This window comes from Amblyomma maculatum, chromosome 1, assembly GCF_055883805.1.
Source record: "Amblyomma maculatum isolate TAMU_Amacu chromosome 1, ASM5588380v1, whole genome shotgun sequence".
Taxonomy (NCBI): domain Eukaryota; kingdom Metazoa; phylum Arthropoda; class Arachnida; order Ixodida; family Ixodidae; genus Amblyomma; species Amblyomma maculatum.
In genome coordinates this window covers 55,489,792-55,503,588 of record NC_139344.1, presented here as the reverse complement: position 1 = coordinate 55,503,588, position 13,797 = coordinate 55,489,792, and the positions used below count along the sequence as shown (strand labels likewise).

The 13,797-nt window shown below is 43.1% G+C and overlaps 1 protein-coding gene across 3 annotated transcripts in view; it reads left to right on the top strand.

Moving 5' to 3' along the window:
• The window catches only part of LOC146202405 (uncharacterized), a 60,403-nt gene extending 47,974 nt beyond the window's left edge, over nucleotides 1-12,429 (top strand). For all 3 annotated transcript variants that reach the window (XM_084588155.1, XM_084588156.1, XM_084588154.1), the window contains exons 13-14: nucleotides 7,305-7,498; nucleotides 9,624-12,429. In XM_084588155.1, coding sequence (XP_084444281.1) covers nucleotides 7,305-7,498; nucleotides 9,624-9,855 — 426 coding nt within the window. In that variant the 3' untranslated portion in view covers nucleotides 9,856-12,429. The remainder of the gene's footprint in view (nucleotides 1-7,304; nucleotides 7,499-9,623) is intronic.
• Nucleotides 12,430-13,797: the final 1,368 nt, after the last annotated feature.

Genomic DNA, 13,797 nt, shown 5'->3' with positions numbered 1-13,797 from the left:
TACCTTCGCAATAAACACGCACATTAAGTGCACAATGCCCATTTATTTTTTTTCGTCAGTACTCTAATCTAAGTCAGAATCCTCGCCATCCTCGCTTTCACTGCTGCACGACTCATCGGAAACGGCAGTGTCGTCGCTGCGAGCATCTTCACAATCCCACAGGAAGTCATCTTCCATTCCATCCAAAGCGTTAGATATGCCTGTCTTCTTAAAACTCTTAGCCACTACCTCGTCGGGGATACTGCTCCACGCTTCTGTGATCCACGAGCACAGCATCTCCACGGATGGCCTTCTAATCTTTCCGCTCGGCGTCAAATCATGCTGGCCCATCGCCATCCACTCAGCATAAAGTTGTCGAACGTTGTCCTTGAACGGTTTGTTCAAAGACACATCGAGAGGCTGCAGCAGCGAAGTCAGGCCGCCAGGAATGACTGCAATGTCCGTGCGCAGCTCTTTCAGCTTGGCACGCACGCTGTCCACAAGGTGATCCCTAAAACTGTCCAAAACCAGAAGCGAGGGAAGCAGAAATGCTCCTGGTCTTCTTCCCCAAACAGTCTTGATCCAGTCGACCATCAGGTCTGCAGTCATCCACCCTTTCATCTGTGCACGTATATGGATGCCACGGGGAAAGTTTCCCTTCGGAATAGTCTTCCGTTTGAAGATCACGTATGGTGGCAGCTTCCGCCCGTCGGCCGTCACAGCAAGCATGACTGTGCATCGCTGTTTTTCTGCGCCAGACGTCTTCACGAGGACGCTCCGAGCACCCTTCTCGTTCACAGTTGTATTCCGGGGCATGTCGAACGTCAGTGGAGTTTGATCGGCGTTTCCAATTTGCGACATGAGGTAACCGCATTTTTCGCGAAGCCTAGTGACGAAGTGATGGAAGTCTATCACTTTGCTTTCATACGCGGCTGGGAGCCGCTGGCACAACGACGTCCGCCGCCTCAGGGAAAGTCCATTCCGTCGCATAAAGCGAGTCGTCCAACCGGAGCTAGCGCGGAAATCCTTTGCGGCGATTCCCAGCTTCCTGGCAGTTCTGCGCGCCTGCGTCTGTATCATTTCTAATGACACTGCACAACCATCCTTGCGCAGGTCCCTCACGTATTCTAGGACCGCCTCCTCAACACGAGGGAACTTGCCCGTTTTGGGTCCACGGAAAGCCCGCCGTGTCTTGTTCGTAGCCATCAGCTTCTCACGCTGCTTCTTCCAGTAGCGTATCCTCATTTCGTCCACGCCGAAATGCCTACCAGCAGCGCGGTTGCCATGCTCCAGTGCATAGTCGACAGTCTTGAGCTTGAACGCGGCGGTGTAACTGGCATACCGCCCCATGGTGAAATGGCATAAACTCGCACAAAAACACAAAGCACGCTACGCCGCTGCCGAATTGCAAAATGGCGAACGCCGCAAAGCATGGAATCATGGGAACTCCAACGTTACTAGACTAGGTTGGGAACTCGTCGGAATGCATTCGCTGCGGGATGACTGCAGATCAACCACCAGGCGGCTCCATGTTCGGGGTGCGATCATTACGCGGGGAATTTAAAAAATGGAATTGTGACCTCAAAATTCAGGGGTGCGATCATTACGCGAGTGCGATCATTATGCGAGTAAATACGGTATACTATCGTGCAGCACCAATCTTGCTTTAGTCCTAGGTCTGTTGAAGATGGTGCGCTTTACTGTGTGCACCCTTTCTTTAATCGTAATGTTTCTCTTGTGAATGTGCACATTTTCAAAATTCAAATAGTTTGTGGATTTAGTTCATACATAGCATAACTGTCTTCTCTTTTCTGTATGAGTGTGAAGTGTTGAAACAGCAGATAGGTTGTGTATACTATTTGGTTTATACACACAATAAATACTAAACTTCTTAAGCATAAATATTTTACATATTTTCTAGTTCATCAGAACTTATATCCGAGCACTGAGGTGTTTCCAAAGCAAAGTTAACTAGTTACAGCATATCAATCATGTCATAGCATTTGTCTTGTTTTCACTCTGGAAGGGTCATCTACGTTTTCACAACAAATGCACGCATGGTAGTGCTATGCCTAATACAACAGACTAATGCACTGACATCTAATGAGAGCCAACACAGTGTGAGCGCTTACGAATTTTGAAATGGTGCATAGCGCCACGCAACCCGTCATTGCTCTGTGCCATGGCTGGCAGTGAATATGTTGGTAAAGAAAGTGAGCAGGTGCCAACAGTAATGTTTTTATTTACACACAGGGATAAGAGACTTGATATACTCAGACAGGATTTGTAGAGCATTGCAGAACAAGTGAACAGTGGCCTATGTGCATTATTTTTTTAGCAACTGTCGTCATACTGCACAGTTTTTGCCTGTAGTAACTTTGAAGCTTTGTTTTAAAGGGCCACGGAGCAGAGTCTGTACTTTGTAAACAAACATGCCTACTGCTTCGGTCAGTTGTTGGAGATGATCTCTGCAAAATACTACATTGATGCATGCCACAAAAAACAGCAAAAATTCAAATCGAAGTCTTTTCAGACTCCTTTTCGAAGAGCCAAACCTCCTCTTGTTCTATGATGGCATCCACACCTCTGTGATGATGCACCTTGCATAAACGGCATCGATTGGTCCCTCTCTCTGACAGGTGAAGGGCTGGTGTAGGCCACACAATTCATTATGCAGTCATTATGCACGTGCTTCTCCTTCGCCAGTCAGTCAGGTGAATGTGGAGGATGAAAGCGTCATGTCTTGTTGCTTCACTGTGCCAAGCGGTGTCCTCGTATGGGTTTATTTATGAAACCTTGGGGTAATCCTACTTGGTGGCATCTCAGACAGCCATCTCATTCTTCACCTATTTTCTTCCAGGGTTGTGTTTTGTGAAAAAGCTTTTTATTTTTTGTTTTAATGAAGTACCTGTGTCCATATTTGGAAATTATCTATTTTATTTGCAAGCAATCTCTGTTCATGTTCACCTCGCACCAGAAACTCACTATTGCTTTACGTTCCTCTATGTTGCTTTCATGGCTATGGCCATTTGGAGTAAGCACTCAGAACTGTCCTGTTGGAAGTGTAGCAGCACAACTTTTTTTTATTAATATTGCTTTTTGTAATCCTTCATTGTTTTGATGCCCTATACACCCATTTTGAACTTCTGAAAGTTAGCCTTCCTGCATAGAAAAAATTCCTTTACCGTGACGTCACGGCCTCTCTAGAGGGGGAAGTAGGATGCAGTGCAGAAGACTTCTATTCCAAGCCCTATGTCATGCGTACACCTGAAGAGCAGCTAATTCACACAACAGTGTTTCACCCTCTCTTTGGGGTTGCAATGCTGTTAGGTGTATTGCACCTATGAAGCAATCACTTGGCAGAGTTAAGCTTTGATTCCCTTATCGTTACAACAGCAATGGCAGACACAGGCAGGCAAGGTGTGCAACAATATTATGACTGCCATAAAATACTGAAAGAGCCTCCTTCCTCTACTTAGAGTAAAATCGAGCAAAATGATATGAGGGGAGTCCTCACTCGGCTCCATACAAGTGTTCAAGATGGCGACTGATGAAGGTGGCAGCCACTGAAAGTGTGCAATACAGTCTGCACTGTTTGAGCGAAACTGATTTGTGAAGACTGCTTCTTTGTGACCTTTGTCTTGTTAGTCACTGTAAAAACTGAAGTATTCTTCAGAATCTGACCTGATCAGAATCTGAGTATTGTTCAAAACTCGCAAAGCATTCAATACACATTCTTGCATTGAGCCAGGGCTTCCGGATGACATGCATCGTCTATTGCATGCTGTACCAATGTATACTGCATGCAAAACTGCAGCTGTCCTCGAAGATGTAAAACTGCAGCTGTCCTCGAAGCTGTCCAGTAGTGAAATGGCACATGGGTGGGTGGGCAAGAAGAATGCTCCCATGTTGGCTTGGATATGCACATAGACTCAAAAGACAAAAATTTCAAAAAGAATGTTTTTCTCAGGACCTGCAATGTTCTGGAAAAGGGAGGGCGCTTACTTGGTAGTGCATGAAAATCTGATATTAGCAGAAAAAAGGTGGGAAGCGCTTACACAAGATGGGACGATTAGTCGGCGTTTTATGGTAGTTTTAAGTGCTGCATCCAATTGCGGCTCCCAAAGCTAGTCGTGCTGCCATGGTCCAGAGTTTTTCCATGAGCTCGTTGCCTACAGTGTCATTTTGAAGACCATGGATCGTTATCATTTCGTCATCTGCTGGCCATAGCTTACGTATGACCTTTTGTTCTCCCCCTGACACTGACAGGGCCGTTTGAAATTGGATACTTGAGGTATTTGTATTATGAAAAGAGTTGGTAGGGCTAAGCTCAGTGCATCAATCAGTGTGGCGAAAATCAGTGGTGTAGTATTCATGCCGTACATGCAGTCCATCATTGGTATGGTGAAATTTGGGTGTGTGCTTCGAGCCACTCTCCCTTTCTCTCTCACTTAAACATGAGGAGTGCATCTTCAGGTTTGCATGTTTTGAGAACCACTTTCGTCGGCTTGATTCCAACTGGCCGGCTGATTAGGCCTGCTATGGGCCAACCGATTAAAGGTTACTCTTATTTATAACACAACGGTAATTTGGCGGTGTTGTTCACGTGCTCAAATATGGCAGTTTCTATATATACAGCACATTGCATCTGCAAGAATATCAGAATATCGTCTTTGCTGAATGCTGGCAAGCAACAGCTTGTGGGGACCAACGCTACGCGTTTGTGTGGCAACATGCATACAGCATTCTGCACAGTGCAGTCAGATTCTTTGGCCCAATAAGTGGCAGTCATTTTCGTAAAGTCAGTTTGTGATAATGTTGGGCAACATAGCTGACGGTGAAAACTGCTGCTAAGTGCAATGAGCCCGTCCATATGGGTGCAACTGCATTGAGGTCCTATGTTTGCTCTTCGCCACTCGTTCCAGTTGGGCAGCATGGTGGCACTGATGCTCTGCTATTTGTTTTAAATTGGAAGATTGGGGAGAGATAATGCAGTCTTTATGTGTACTCCAGCAAGGATTGTTACAGCCAGCTCAAGGGCCTGAACAATACTGGCCTGGCTCACAGGGAAAAGGAGGCAGCTAAGCCTTATTGCTTCTACATGAGGGAAGCCCAACTGCACATAAAATGTGACAGAACCAGCTGGCATAAATGAAAAATTGGGGCAGTTATATGTAGAAGAGATTTAAAAGTTACTCATTTCTAATGCTCGTACCTCAGCATCCTGCCATCGCTTAAACCATCTAGCTGCCTCGTATCGAATGTTCTCTTCTGAAGTCTTCCCTACACAGTGTGTCTAGCAACCGGGAAAACCAGGAATTGTCAGGAAAATTTTATGCACTGGGAAAAATCTGAAATATCAGGGAAACTATCAAAAATTTTGCCATGTCGTGGAAAAGGGCACGCTATATTTTGCTGTGCATTTTCTTTTTAAGCTGACGCAGAGCAAGTATATTATTGATGCAGAATTTTTTTATGCTGCCTTGCCAGCACTCGGCCGCGCCGCAAGGCAAGGCACGATATATGTATTACTTTGACATCAGTGCATAGCTGAGCTGCCAGAATAAAAGAACCAATACGCCCGGGAGGTGGACACTCGATAAAATATGCGGAAGCGCTGCGCAGAGTAATACGCGACAAAAGGCAGGAATAAACGCACCGGCTGCGGCCAGCGCAAAAGCGATCGGCGAGTTATGCTGCTGTGGTTCCTGGAAAATGCCAAGCATGTTCATGCAGCCATATTGGATTGGATTGGCTCGGCTGTTAGCGGGGTGGATAGCTCGCATGCTCTTTCGCGTGCTCCAAGGCTGGCATCAGTGTGCTTTTAATTTTCAGTAAACCTTTGACGTTTTTGCCGGCCATTAACACTAATGTTTCACTATTGTTAATTGCAGAATATGATTAATAGCATTTTGTTAAGAATTATTTGTCTATGCTCATTATCATCAGCAGCTTCATTATTAAGTCTCTTCACTCGTCGGGATAATATGAACTGAAATAATCAGGGAAAACCTGGAAAAGTCGAGGATTTTGAAAATGGTTGTTTGCTAGACACCCTGCAGTACATCGTTCTTAAGAAGTTTTTCTTGTCGCAGAGCACCACAATCACGGGAAGACACATCCTCCGTCTTAAGAAATCTCTGCACTGTTACACGCATCTGGTGCAATGTCAGATGATGCTGTAGCTCTAGTACCAGCCACATGTTCCATCACATGTTTTCAAACTCTGCAATACACACACGAGATTATTTGTCTAGACTGCACTGGTTCATTCACTATATTCACCAATTGCTACACTCCCTAACCAATCAGTCAACCGATACGCACCAAACAAGGCGTCCATGCTTTCTCTGCATCTTTTTCGACTCTTCTTTGCCGGGCTGCCATATCTGTTAGCGAAGACTTATCAGGTATTCAGTTCTGGTGGCTGCCGTGTGTTTGCCACTGGCACCTCCCAAATATTTGCACTGGCAGCTTTTTTACTTGGCCTCAAAGCTCCTTCTCAAACTGCGTTACATGACAGCTTTTCAGTGCAGCCAACCCAGTGTACTCCATATAACGAAACCTAAGCCTTGCGAAAGAAGTTAGATATCCACACGTCAGCACATTTGCTCCAAATTAAAATTCTAGTGCGTGAAATTAATATAAATTTAAATTAACACTTTCCTGCTTCAATTTATGAATGCTAGATTTCTGTATTTGGAGCACTGAAGGTTGTACATTTTGCCAGTGGCATCACTGTATATCAAATTGCTGTAGGCCTAATTGCTGATAAAATTTGATGTTGTTTCCATTTCTTGTGTGTGTGTGTGTGTGTGTGTGTGTGTGTGTGTGTGTGTGTGTGTGTGTGTGTGTGTGTGTGTGTGTGTGTGTGTGTGTGTGTGTGTGTGTGTGTGTGTGTGTGTGTGTGTGTGTGTGTGTGTGTGTGTGTGTGTGTGTGTGTGTGTGTGTGTGTGTGTGTGTGCGTGCGCGCGTGCGTGCGTGCGTGCACGTGAGCGCGCGCTCAGTTTGCGGAGATTTTGTCATTTGATTTTAATTCATTTCTGCATTAATTTTTAAAGGCTAGGTTTCTGCTTTACACAGGAAGCAAGCAGCGTGTAAACATGACCAGCGAAAGAAAAGGCAGCGCATTGAATTGAATGTTAATCGTATTCAAAACAAATTTTGCCTTCAATTCGTCAATGCTTTTCGCATCGCAAATGTCTCTACTCTGCACCGAAGTGTGCACTGTTCTGGTTTTAATTATGGCTTACTGCTATTGCAAATAGTTCTTATGTTTGAGCAGTTCTGTAGCACACTTGGTGATGTGTGTTGTGTATGTGCAGTACGAGCTGGAGCGTGGCGAGGTGTGGCTGCCCAGTGGCCTGTCGACAGCCCATTGGCTGCAGACTGCCGCCGTGTTAGTCATCATGGGCAGCGCAGTTTCAGGTGCCTGCTTGGTGGTCAAGGTGTTTGACAACGTTGGCATCCGCACCCTTGCTGTTGGCCTGGCCCTGCTTGTCGAATACGTTTGCTTGCGGTGCGTAAATTCAAAATTCAAACCGCCTTCCTTTCAGCATGTCCATGAAACGTGGGCTCAGTTGCAGACAAATAGTTTGTTGCTTGGAGGCTTATTTGAAAAAGCCTTGCAATCATTAATAAAAGTTGAAGCAACAATTTTGGTTTGCATTTTTCATTTCACTAATGTTATGAAGGGTTTCTTTGTGCTTGCATGGTTTTTTTTTTTTTTTTTTTTTTAAATTTTAACAATACTGCAGTTGCCAGGGCTGCTGTGTCAAATAGGTGAACTCACGTGGCAACAGTCTCTAAAATTTGACTCTATGCATCTCGAAGACAGGCATTTTGCGGTCACTTGCTTGCCATGGTCGTAGATGTGCAGCTTTCTGGTTAGGTTGGGCTGTGTATGGGGGGTGTTAATAAATATTAATAGTATTTTGCTACAGCTGAAAAAATGTCTCAGCTGGGGGGCTGGTATGTGTTGAGGTGCAACCGTGCTCTGCAACCATTTGGGTTACGCTTCTGGTTCCACCACTTTTGAAGGTGTGCTGTTTAATTTGATGTAATGTTGCAGTATGACCAAACCCATACCACTAAAAAGGTGTTTTGGTGAAAATTTAGAGCATATTTAGAGTTCTTGTATTGTTTCATGGTCATCAATGGCATATCTGGTGCAATAGAGCTTCATTGTTATAAGAAATATCAAGGAAAAGTATATATTATTTAAATAATGCATGACAAATTTTGCTATAAAAGTACTTTTTGATGCTCTTACTTCTTATAAAGAATGATTAGTGCTTGTTGGCACAAAGTCTGATGAGCTTTTGTGATGCTTATAGACTTGCAGACATTTGCATTCTTAGTGCAAACTTCTTAACGTATCCACTCTGGAAATGGCAAAGGTTAGAGTAGCCGGAACTTCTTCATTGTCTCTGCTGCTTTTGAGTGCTTCACCCCATTGCTGCTGGTGTCAGATGGCCCCGTAGCTGAACCACTTGTATGTTTGCACACATTTGGACGGTTTCTAGAAAGTAATGTACGACTATGTACGATTACAATTTCGTGAAATTATCTTCTGGTATCATCCCTCGAATTAATGAAATAAATTGGTGGAGCTCTCAACATGTCGGGGGAAAACGACCAAAAAGGAAACTTGCTGTTTTGCTGTGAAGCCCTCTTTATCACCCTTCTTGCTAATATAGGCCTCACTGTTTGGAAAGAAACTAGTACCACGAGAGCTTGTGCTTGTCTTGCACTTTGGGTGGTGTTGTGCACGTCAGCTTCATGTGGTCTGGCAGTGTGGAATGTGAAGTGAACGACCTGTATTTCTGTAGAACTCGCCACTCTGGTTTCCTTATTTGGGGGTACTTTCTTTTCTTATCAAAAAAGTCTCGATTGTGAAAGCGATGACCCAGTCGTACAGTTGCGGAATCCTCAAGCAGCATTGCTACAGGCTTTCAGTTTGTGATCTAGCTTATCAAGGCTCTGTTTTGAGTAAAAATGACAGGTTTGGGACATTGGAACACTAACTCATGCTAGTTAGGTTCAGTATTCCCTTTTATTGCTCTTTTAAGGTAGTCGTATTGACACAAAGAGCTGCATAAGTGATAGTAGTTAGCAGTAAGTGTCATTTCAACCCTTCTAGGAAGACATTTTCAGTACAAATCTCTATTCACTGGCTCAGTTGACCTTACAAATGACTGTGGACACCCTTCTATTGAATACAACCAAACCCCATGCATTACAAAATATGCATCTACAGCACTGTTTCCAATAATAATATATCATGTAACAAATTCCTTTCACAATAATTTTTGAATCAAGGGTTCAGCTTCAACAGAATTCTTTTTGAAAAGAAAATTCATTTAAACATTTATTTTACATTATAATTAACATGCTTCCAAGAATATATTTGTTATTGCACAACTAAAGGTGCCTAAAGAATCTAGCTCCTGTGTTTTACTGAAACAGCAATATAACTTTGTGCGTACTTTGACTTGTGAGGTGTTTAATTTGGCCAGTGTTTCACTTGAGCAGAGCCTAGGGTTTTCATAAGGTAAAGAGGTGCAAGAGACTCTCATTCTTATCAGCCCCCGCTTTGGCGAGGCTAGTTACTTGTGCAATACAAGTTGTGTGTTGTTATGCAGGCTGCTCGGCATCAGTGTTCTGGAGGCCTACCAGCGAGCTAAGTACTCTGCTGTTCGCATCCTAGGAAGGCGGCTTTCAGGCCCCAGTACCGAGCGCATCGTGACAGCCACGCCCAGTGCCCGCCTAGTGGTGCCTCGCACAGGAGGGCACCTGCCGGCCGACCATCGTGCAATGCTTACCACAGCCCTTGTGACACCACAGCTGGCTGCAGAGTCAGAACTTGTCATCTAGGCTCTGTTTTCCTCTCCTCCTGTCTGGTCCCCTCACCTTTGAAGTGCTGCTTTAAGAGAGGGGGCTCGCTGCTCTGTTGCTAACAAAATTGCACCCTCTGGGGATGTGACAATGTGGTGTGCCAGGCATGCGCTCCTTGTAGCCACCAGTAGATCCGTGTTCATGGCAGTGTTCATAAAAGGCTGTTTGAGGATACACAGTATTGTTGAATATGAGCTTTTCTTTGCACACACTTCCCTTCCAATGCTCATTTTGCATGCAACTTCTGACCTGCGCAGCTAGGTGAATGCTTGTAAAAAAAAAAAAAAAAAAAACAAGACTGGCAAGGGCAGTGCTGTAACTACTTCTAGTAATTTAAATAGGAGGCTCTTGGTCTTGTCTGTCAGTGTATATGTGCGTGCATGCGTGTGTGTGTATGGTTGTATGCAGATTTTCTTGAGTGCTTTTTAGATCCATTTGAAAGCCAGAAGCTTTTTTTTTATTATTATTTATGTCCTTTATAAAAATGTATATTCATTCCTTTAGTCCGGCCTTAGTGCTGTTCATGTGTACTAACTACTGCAGCCAAAGAATGTTGAGTGAACTGCGCAGACAAGAGAAAACATTTCGTCCAGAAAGATATTTTTTCTTTTTAAATTGTAAAATTAAAATCTCAATGCAGGCTCTGCCCTTACAAAAAGGCAAAGATAAGGAAATTATGCACATTTGGCCAAAGTGACTACGTATCCTGGCTCAGTAGCCTGCCACCGAGTGGTGAAAAAAATGTCCAGTAGAGTTGGAGATTTGCAGTGTAACACAGTTGGTTTTGCCTGGTACATTTTCTTCAGAAATGGCTTGTGGCTGGTGCTTCCACTCCGGTAGTGCATTTGTCAAGCGCACTTGTCGTGTTCCTTCCCCTTGTGTTCAGACCCGTGCCAGACTCTTTAGTGCTTGCCAGATTACCTTCATGTTTCATTCCCTTCTGTGTGTTTAGTTCATGTACAGGCCTGAAACTCCCTGGTCCTCCTGGAATTCTGTACACAACTTCGGTTTACGATGTCTTTCAAACTATAGCTTAGGATCAGAATGTGAAACTTCAAACTGGTTCTTTCAATATAAGGCTGAGTTCGCTTTTTTTGCCCAGCTATGTCCTTTATAATCACCGTTCTAGATTCACCAAAGCTTAAATGAAACTGCCAGGCAAGCATAGTGAGCTTTCATGTGAAGGATCTTCAATGTAGCACACTTAGTTTAGCTTTCACATAAGTTGTGGCAGCCATTTTGAAGTGTGTTTGCGGACAGTGTCCTTGCATGGTTGTGTGCATTAGATGCTGAAAAGGCGGATGGAAGGATAGGGTCTTTCTTTAACCATTTGCTAGTTGTGGGCACAGTTGTAGATGAGCACATATGTAATGCTCCCCATGCCGACAAAGTCCGCATTGTGGTAGCCTGAGGTTGGTCATTTTTTTTCCTGGCATATACTTTTCAGATAATGAGTTGCAAGTTGTAACTCAAAACACTATTTTTTTTTTATTGTGGTGTATCCACGGATGTTTATGAGAAGACCTCATAGTGCGAGACCTCAAAAGTATTGAACCTTTAGGTGAGAGCAGTAAAGTTCAGATCTTGACTGTGTTTGACTCTGTAGCAGCTCCAGACATGTTGCAGTTGTCTCTCAAGTACTCTATTTCTCTGTGACCTGCATGCTAGCATGTGTGCTTTTTTTTGTCACAATGTCTTTCTGTAGAGGCTTGTTACAATAGACCGGTGAAAGTTTTGTCTTATTCTTTTTTTTCTCTCTCCCTGTGTACCCGAAATCATTCCAGTGATATACATTAAAAGGCTTTTCGAGAAGTCATGCAGTTTGGAGACTACGTTGTTATATAGTTGGTATATATGACATAGTACATTTGCTGTAGACTAATGTACATAGCCTTTGCGCACAAGTTTGTTTTGCATAAAACTGCGCATGTAGAAAGCCATCCAAATGAAGAATGGAAGTCTATTTTGCAGCATTGTATAGTTATAAAAGAGCATAGAGACAGCATTCAGTCTTTGGCTGCTGGTGGAATAGTGAGACTCGAGTGATGAACATGCATACCAAAAATTTTTTGTGCAGAGAACAAGCAAGCAGCAAAATGCTGCCTTGGATGATGTGGAAGTTCTCTGATTGCCACAACCGAGCTGAATCGTGAGGTGTGCTTTGTAGGGAGTGCCTGATGTTCTCAGACAGTGCTTTTAGACATGGCCTCCATCACTGTTCATCAAAACATTTGTGCCAACATTAAAGCCATGGCATCAAAGACCTGTTCATCATATTTGTATGCGTTTTGCACTTCGCTTTTTTTTTTTCTAGGACAAAGGGTGTCCTGGTCACAGAATCTCTTGGAATGCACAACTGCAATAAGGCTACTGCTATACGTTATGTTTCTGTTCTGAACGTATTCTGTGGGGGGATTGATCCTTGGCAAAATGCCTGTATATAAGTTTGTCTCTAAGTTATATGTAATCACTGCTATGCTGTGCAGCAGGCTGTATTTTTCATTGGTGCTTCTGTTTTCCTGTATCGCTCGTAATTAAATTTCTTTCATTCTACTTGTTTCTGAGCTTTCTGGCAGTTGCTTGCAGGAACTTGCATGAATTATGGTCAGAAAACCCATGGGTGACAGCATGTACAGGGTGCTGTGTTAGCTGAGATTTAGAGCTTGACATTTCACTGCAGCAAGACATTAGGTTTCATTGCTTTTACTTGGATGCATTTGGAGCAACCTTGTTGTACTGGCAATCCTTCAGTGACTAAAAATTTGAACTTATGAAGTGACTTGTGGTGCAAAAAGTTATTCTTCTTATGCAGTTATGCAAAGTTATGGAGACCATTAAAACATTACACTGAGTGGACTAAATGAAATGAAAATGCAGTCTTATCAGTTGTGCTGATTTCAAGTTTAATCACTTTTCTGATTTTTAATTTGGTTTGAATACGTTTTTCACTTCTTTGTTTGCAAAAGCGGTAGAAAACTATTAACATTTGGCTAGATACTATGCTATGCAAGGAATGTAATCTAGGAAGTTTTTTTTTTATTAAGCCAATATTTTTTACAACTTGTTAATTTCAATGCAAAGAGGACTGGTCCACAAGTAGTTTAGTGTGGGCAAAAACGTTAGGAAGCATTAGTGAAATCTGTTCTCAATGTTGTATATTTTAGTTAGCAGCATGCTGTAAGAAATATCTGCAGTGGACTAGATATGTTCTTGGTGTAAACTAGCAAACAGTGAAAAATCTGTGTTGACACATGGAAAAAAAGATTTGTCAGCTCGTTTGCACCTTATAAAGTGTAATGAATGAATGACTCAGGGAGTGAATGAATTTGTAGGTATATGGGAGATGTATTGTAAACTTTCAAAATATCAGTTTCATAAAAAGAATTGTAATTTTTGGGCCCTCAAGAGTGTAGTAATTGCTAAGATTAGACTAGTAGGGTATATTTAAATGTGCACACTAGGTACGTGTACTACAGGGGACAAAAGTAACTGACCCCTGTGCGGCACCCACACTGCATGCAGGTAGCACGGTTTGGAACTTGCCCAAGATAGCACATGCATCCTGTGCCACCTGCATGCATGTGGGTCAGTTACTTTTGTCCCAGTATAGTATGTGACCTTGTCTTCGGTTGTACTGGCATCGTTTTACAAAATGCTAACAGTATTATTACAAAGTTATTGAGGAACAAAATCTACCCAAACATTTATTTGTTTCATAGTATTGCAGTTCAACTACGCATTTTTTACTGGTGTGTGTGTGTGTATTCTCATTAGTGTAACGTTAATAGAAGCTTTTAAAAGGAAATTTGATAATTCCCTTTGAATACATAGATACGCAGGTTGCTTCACAACCAGAGAAATGGTTCCTTGAATAAGGTGACTGGAACAAACTGGAGCACTGCACTATGAATGTGAAGCGTG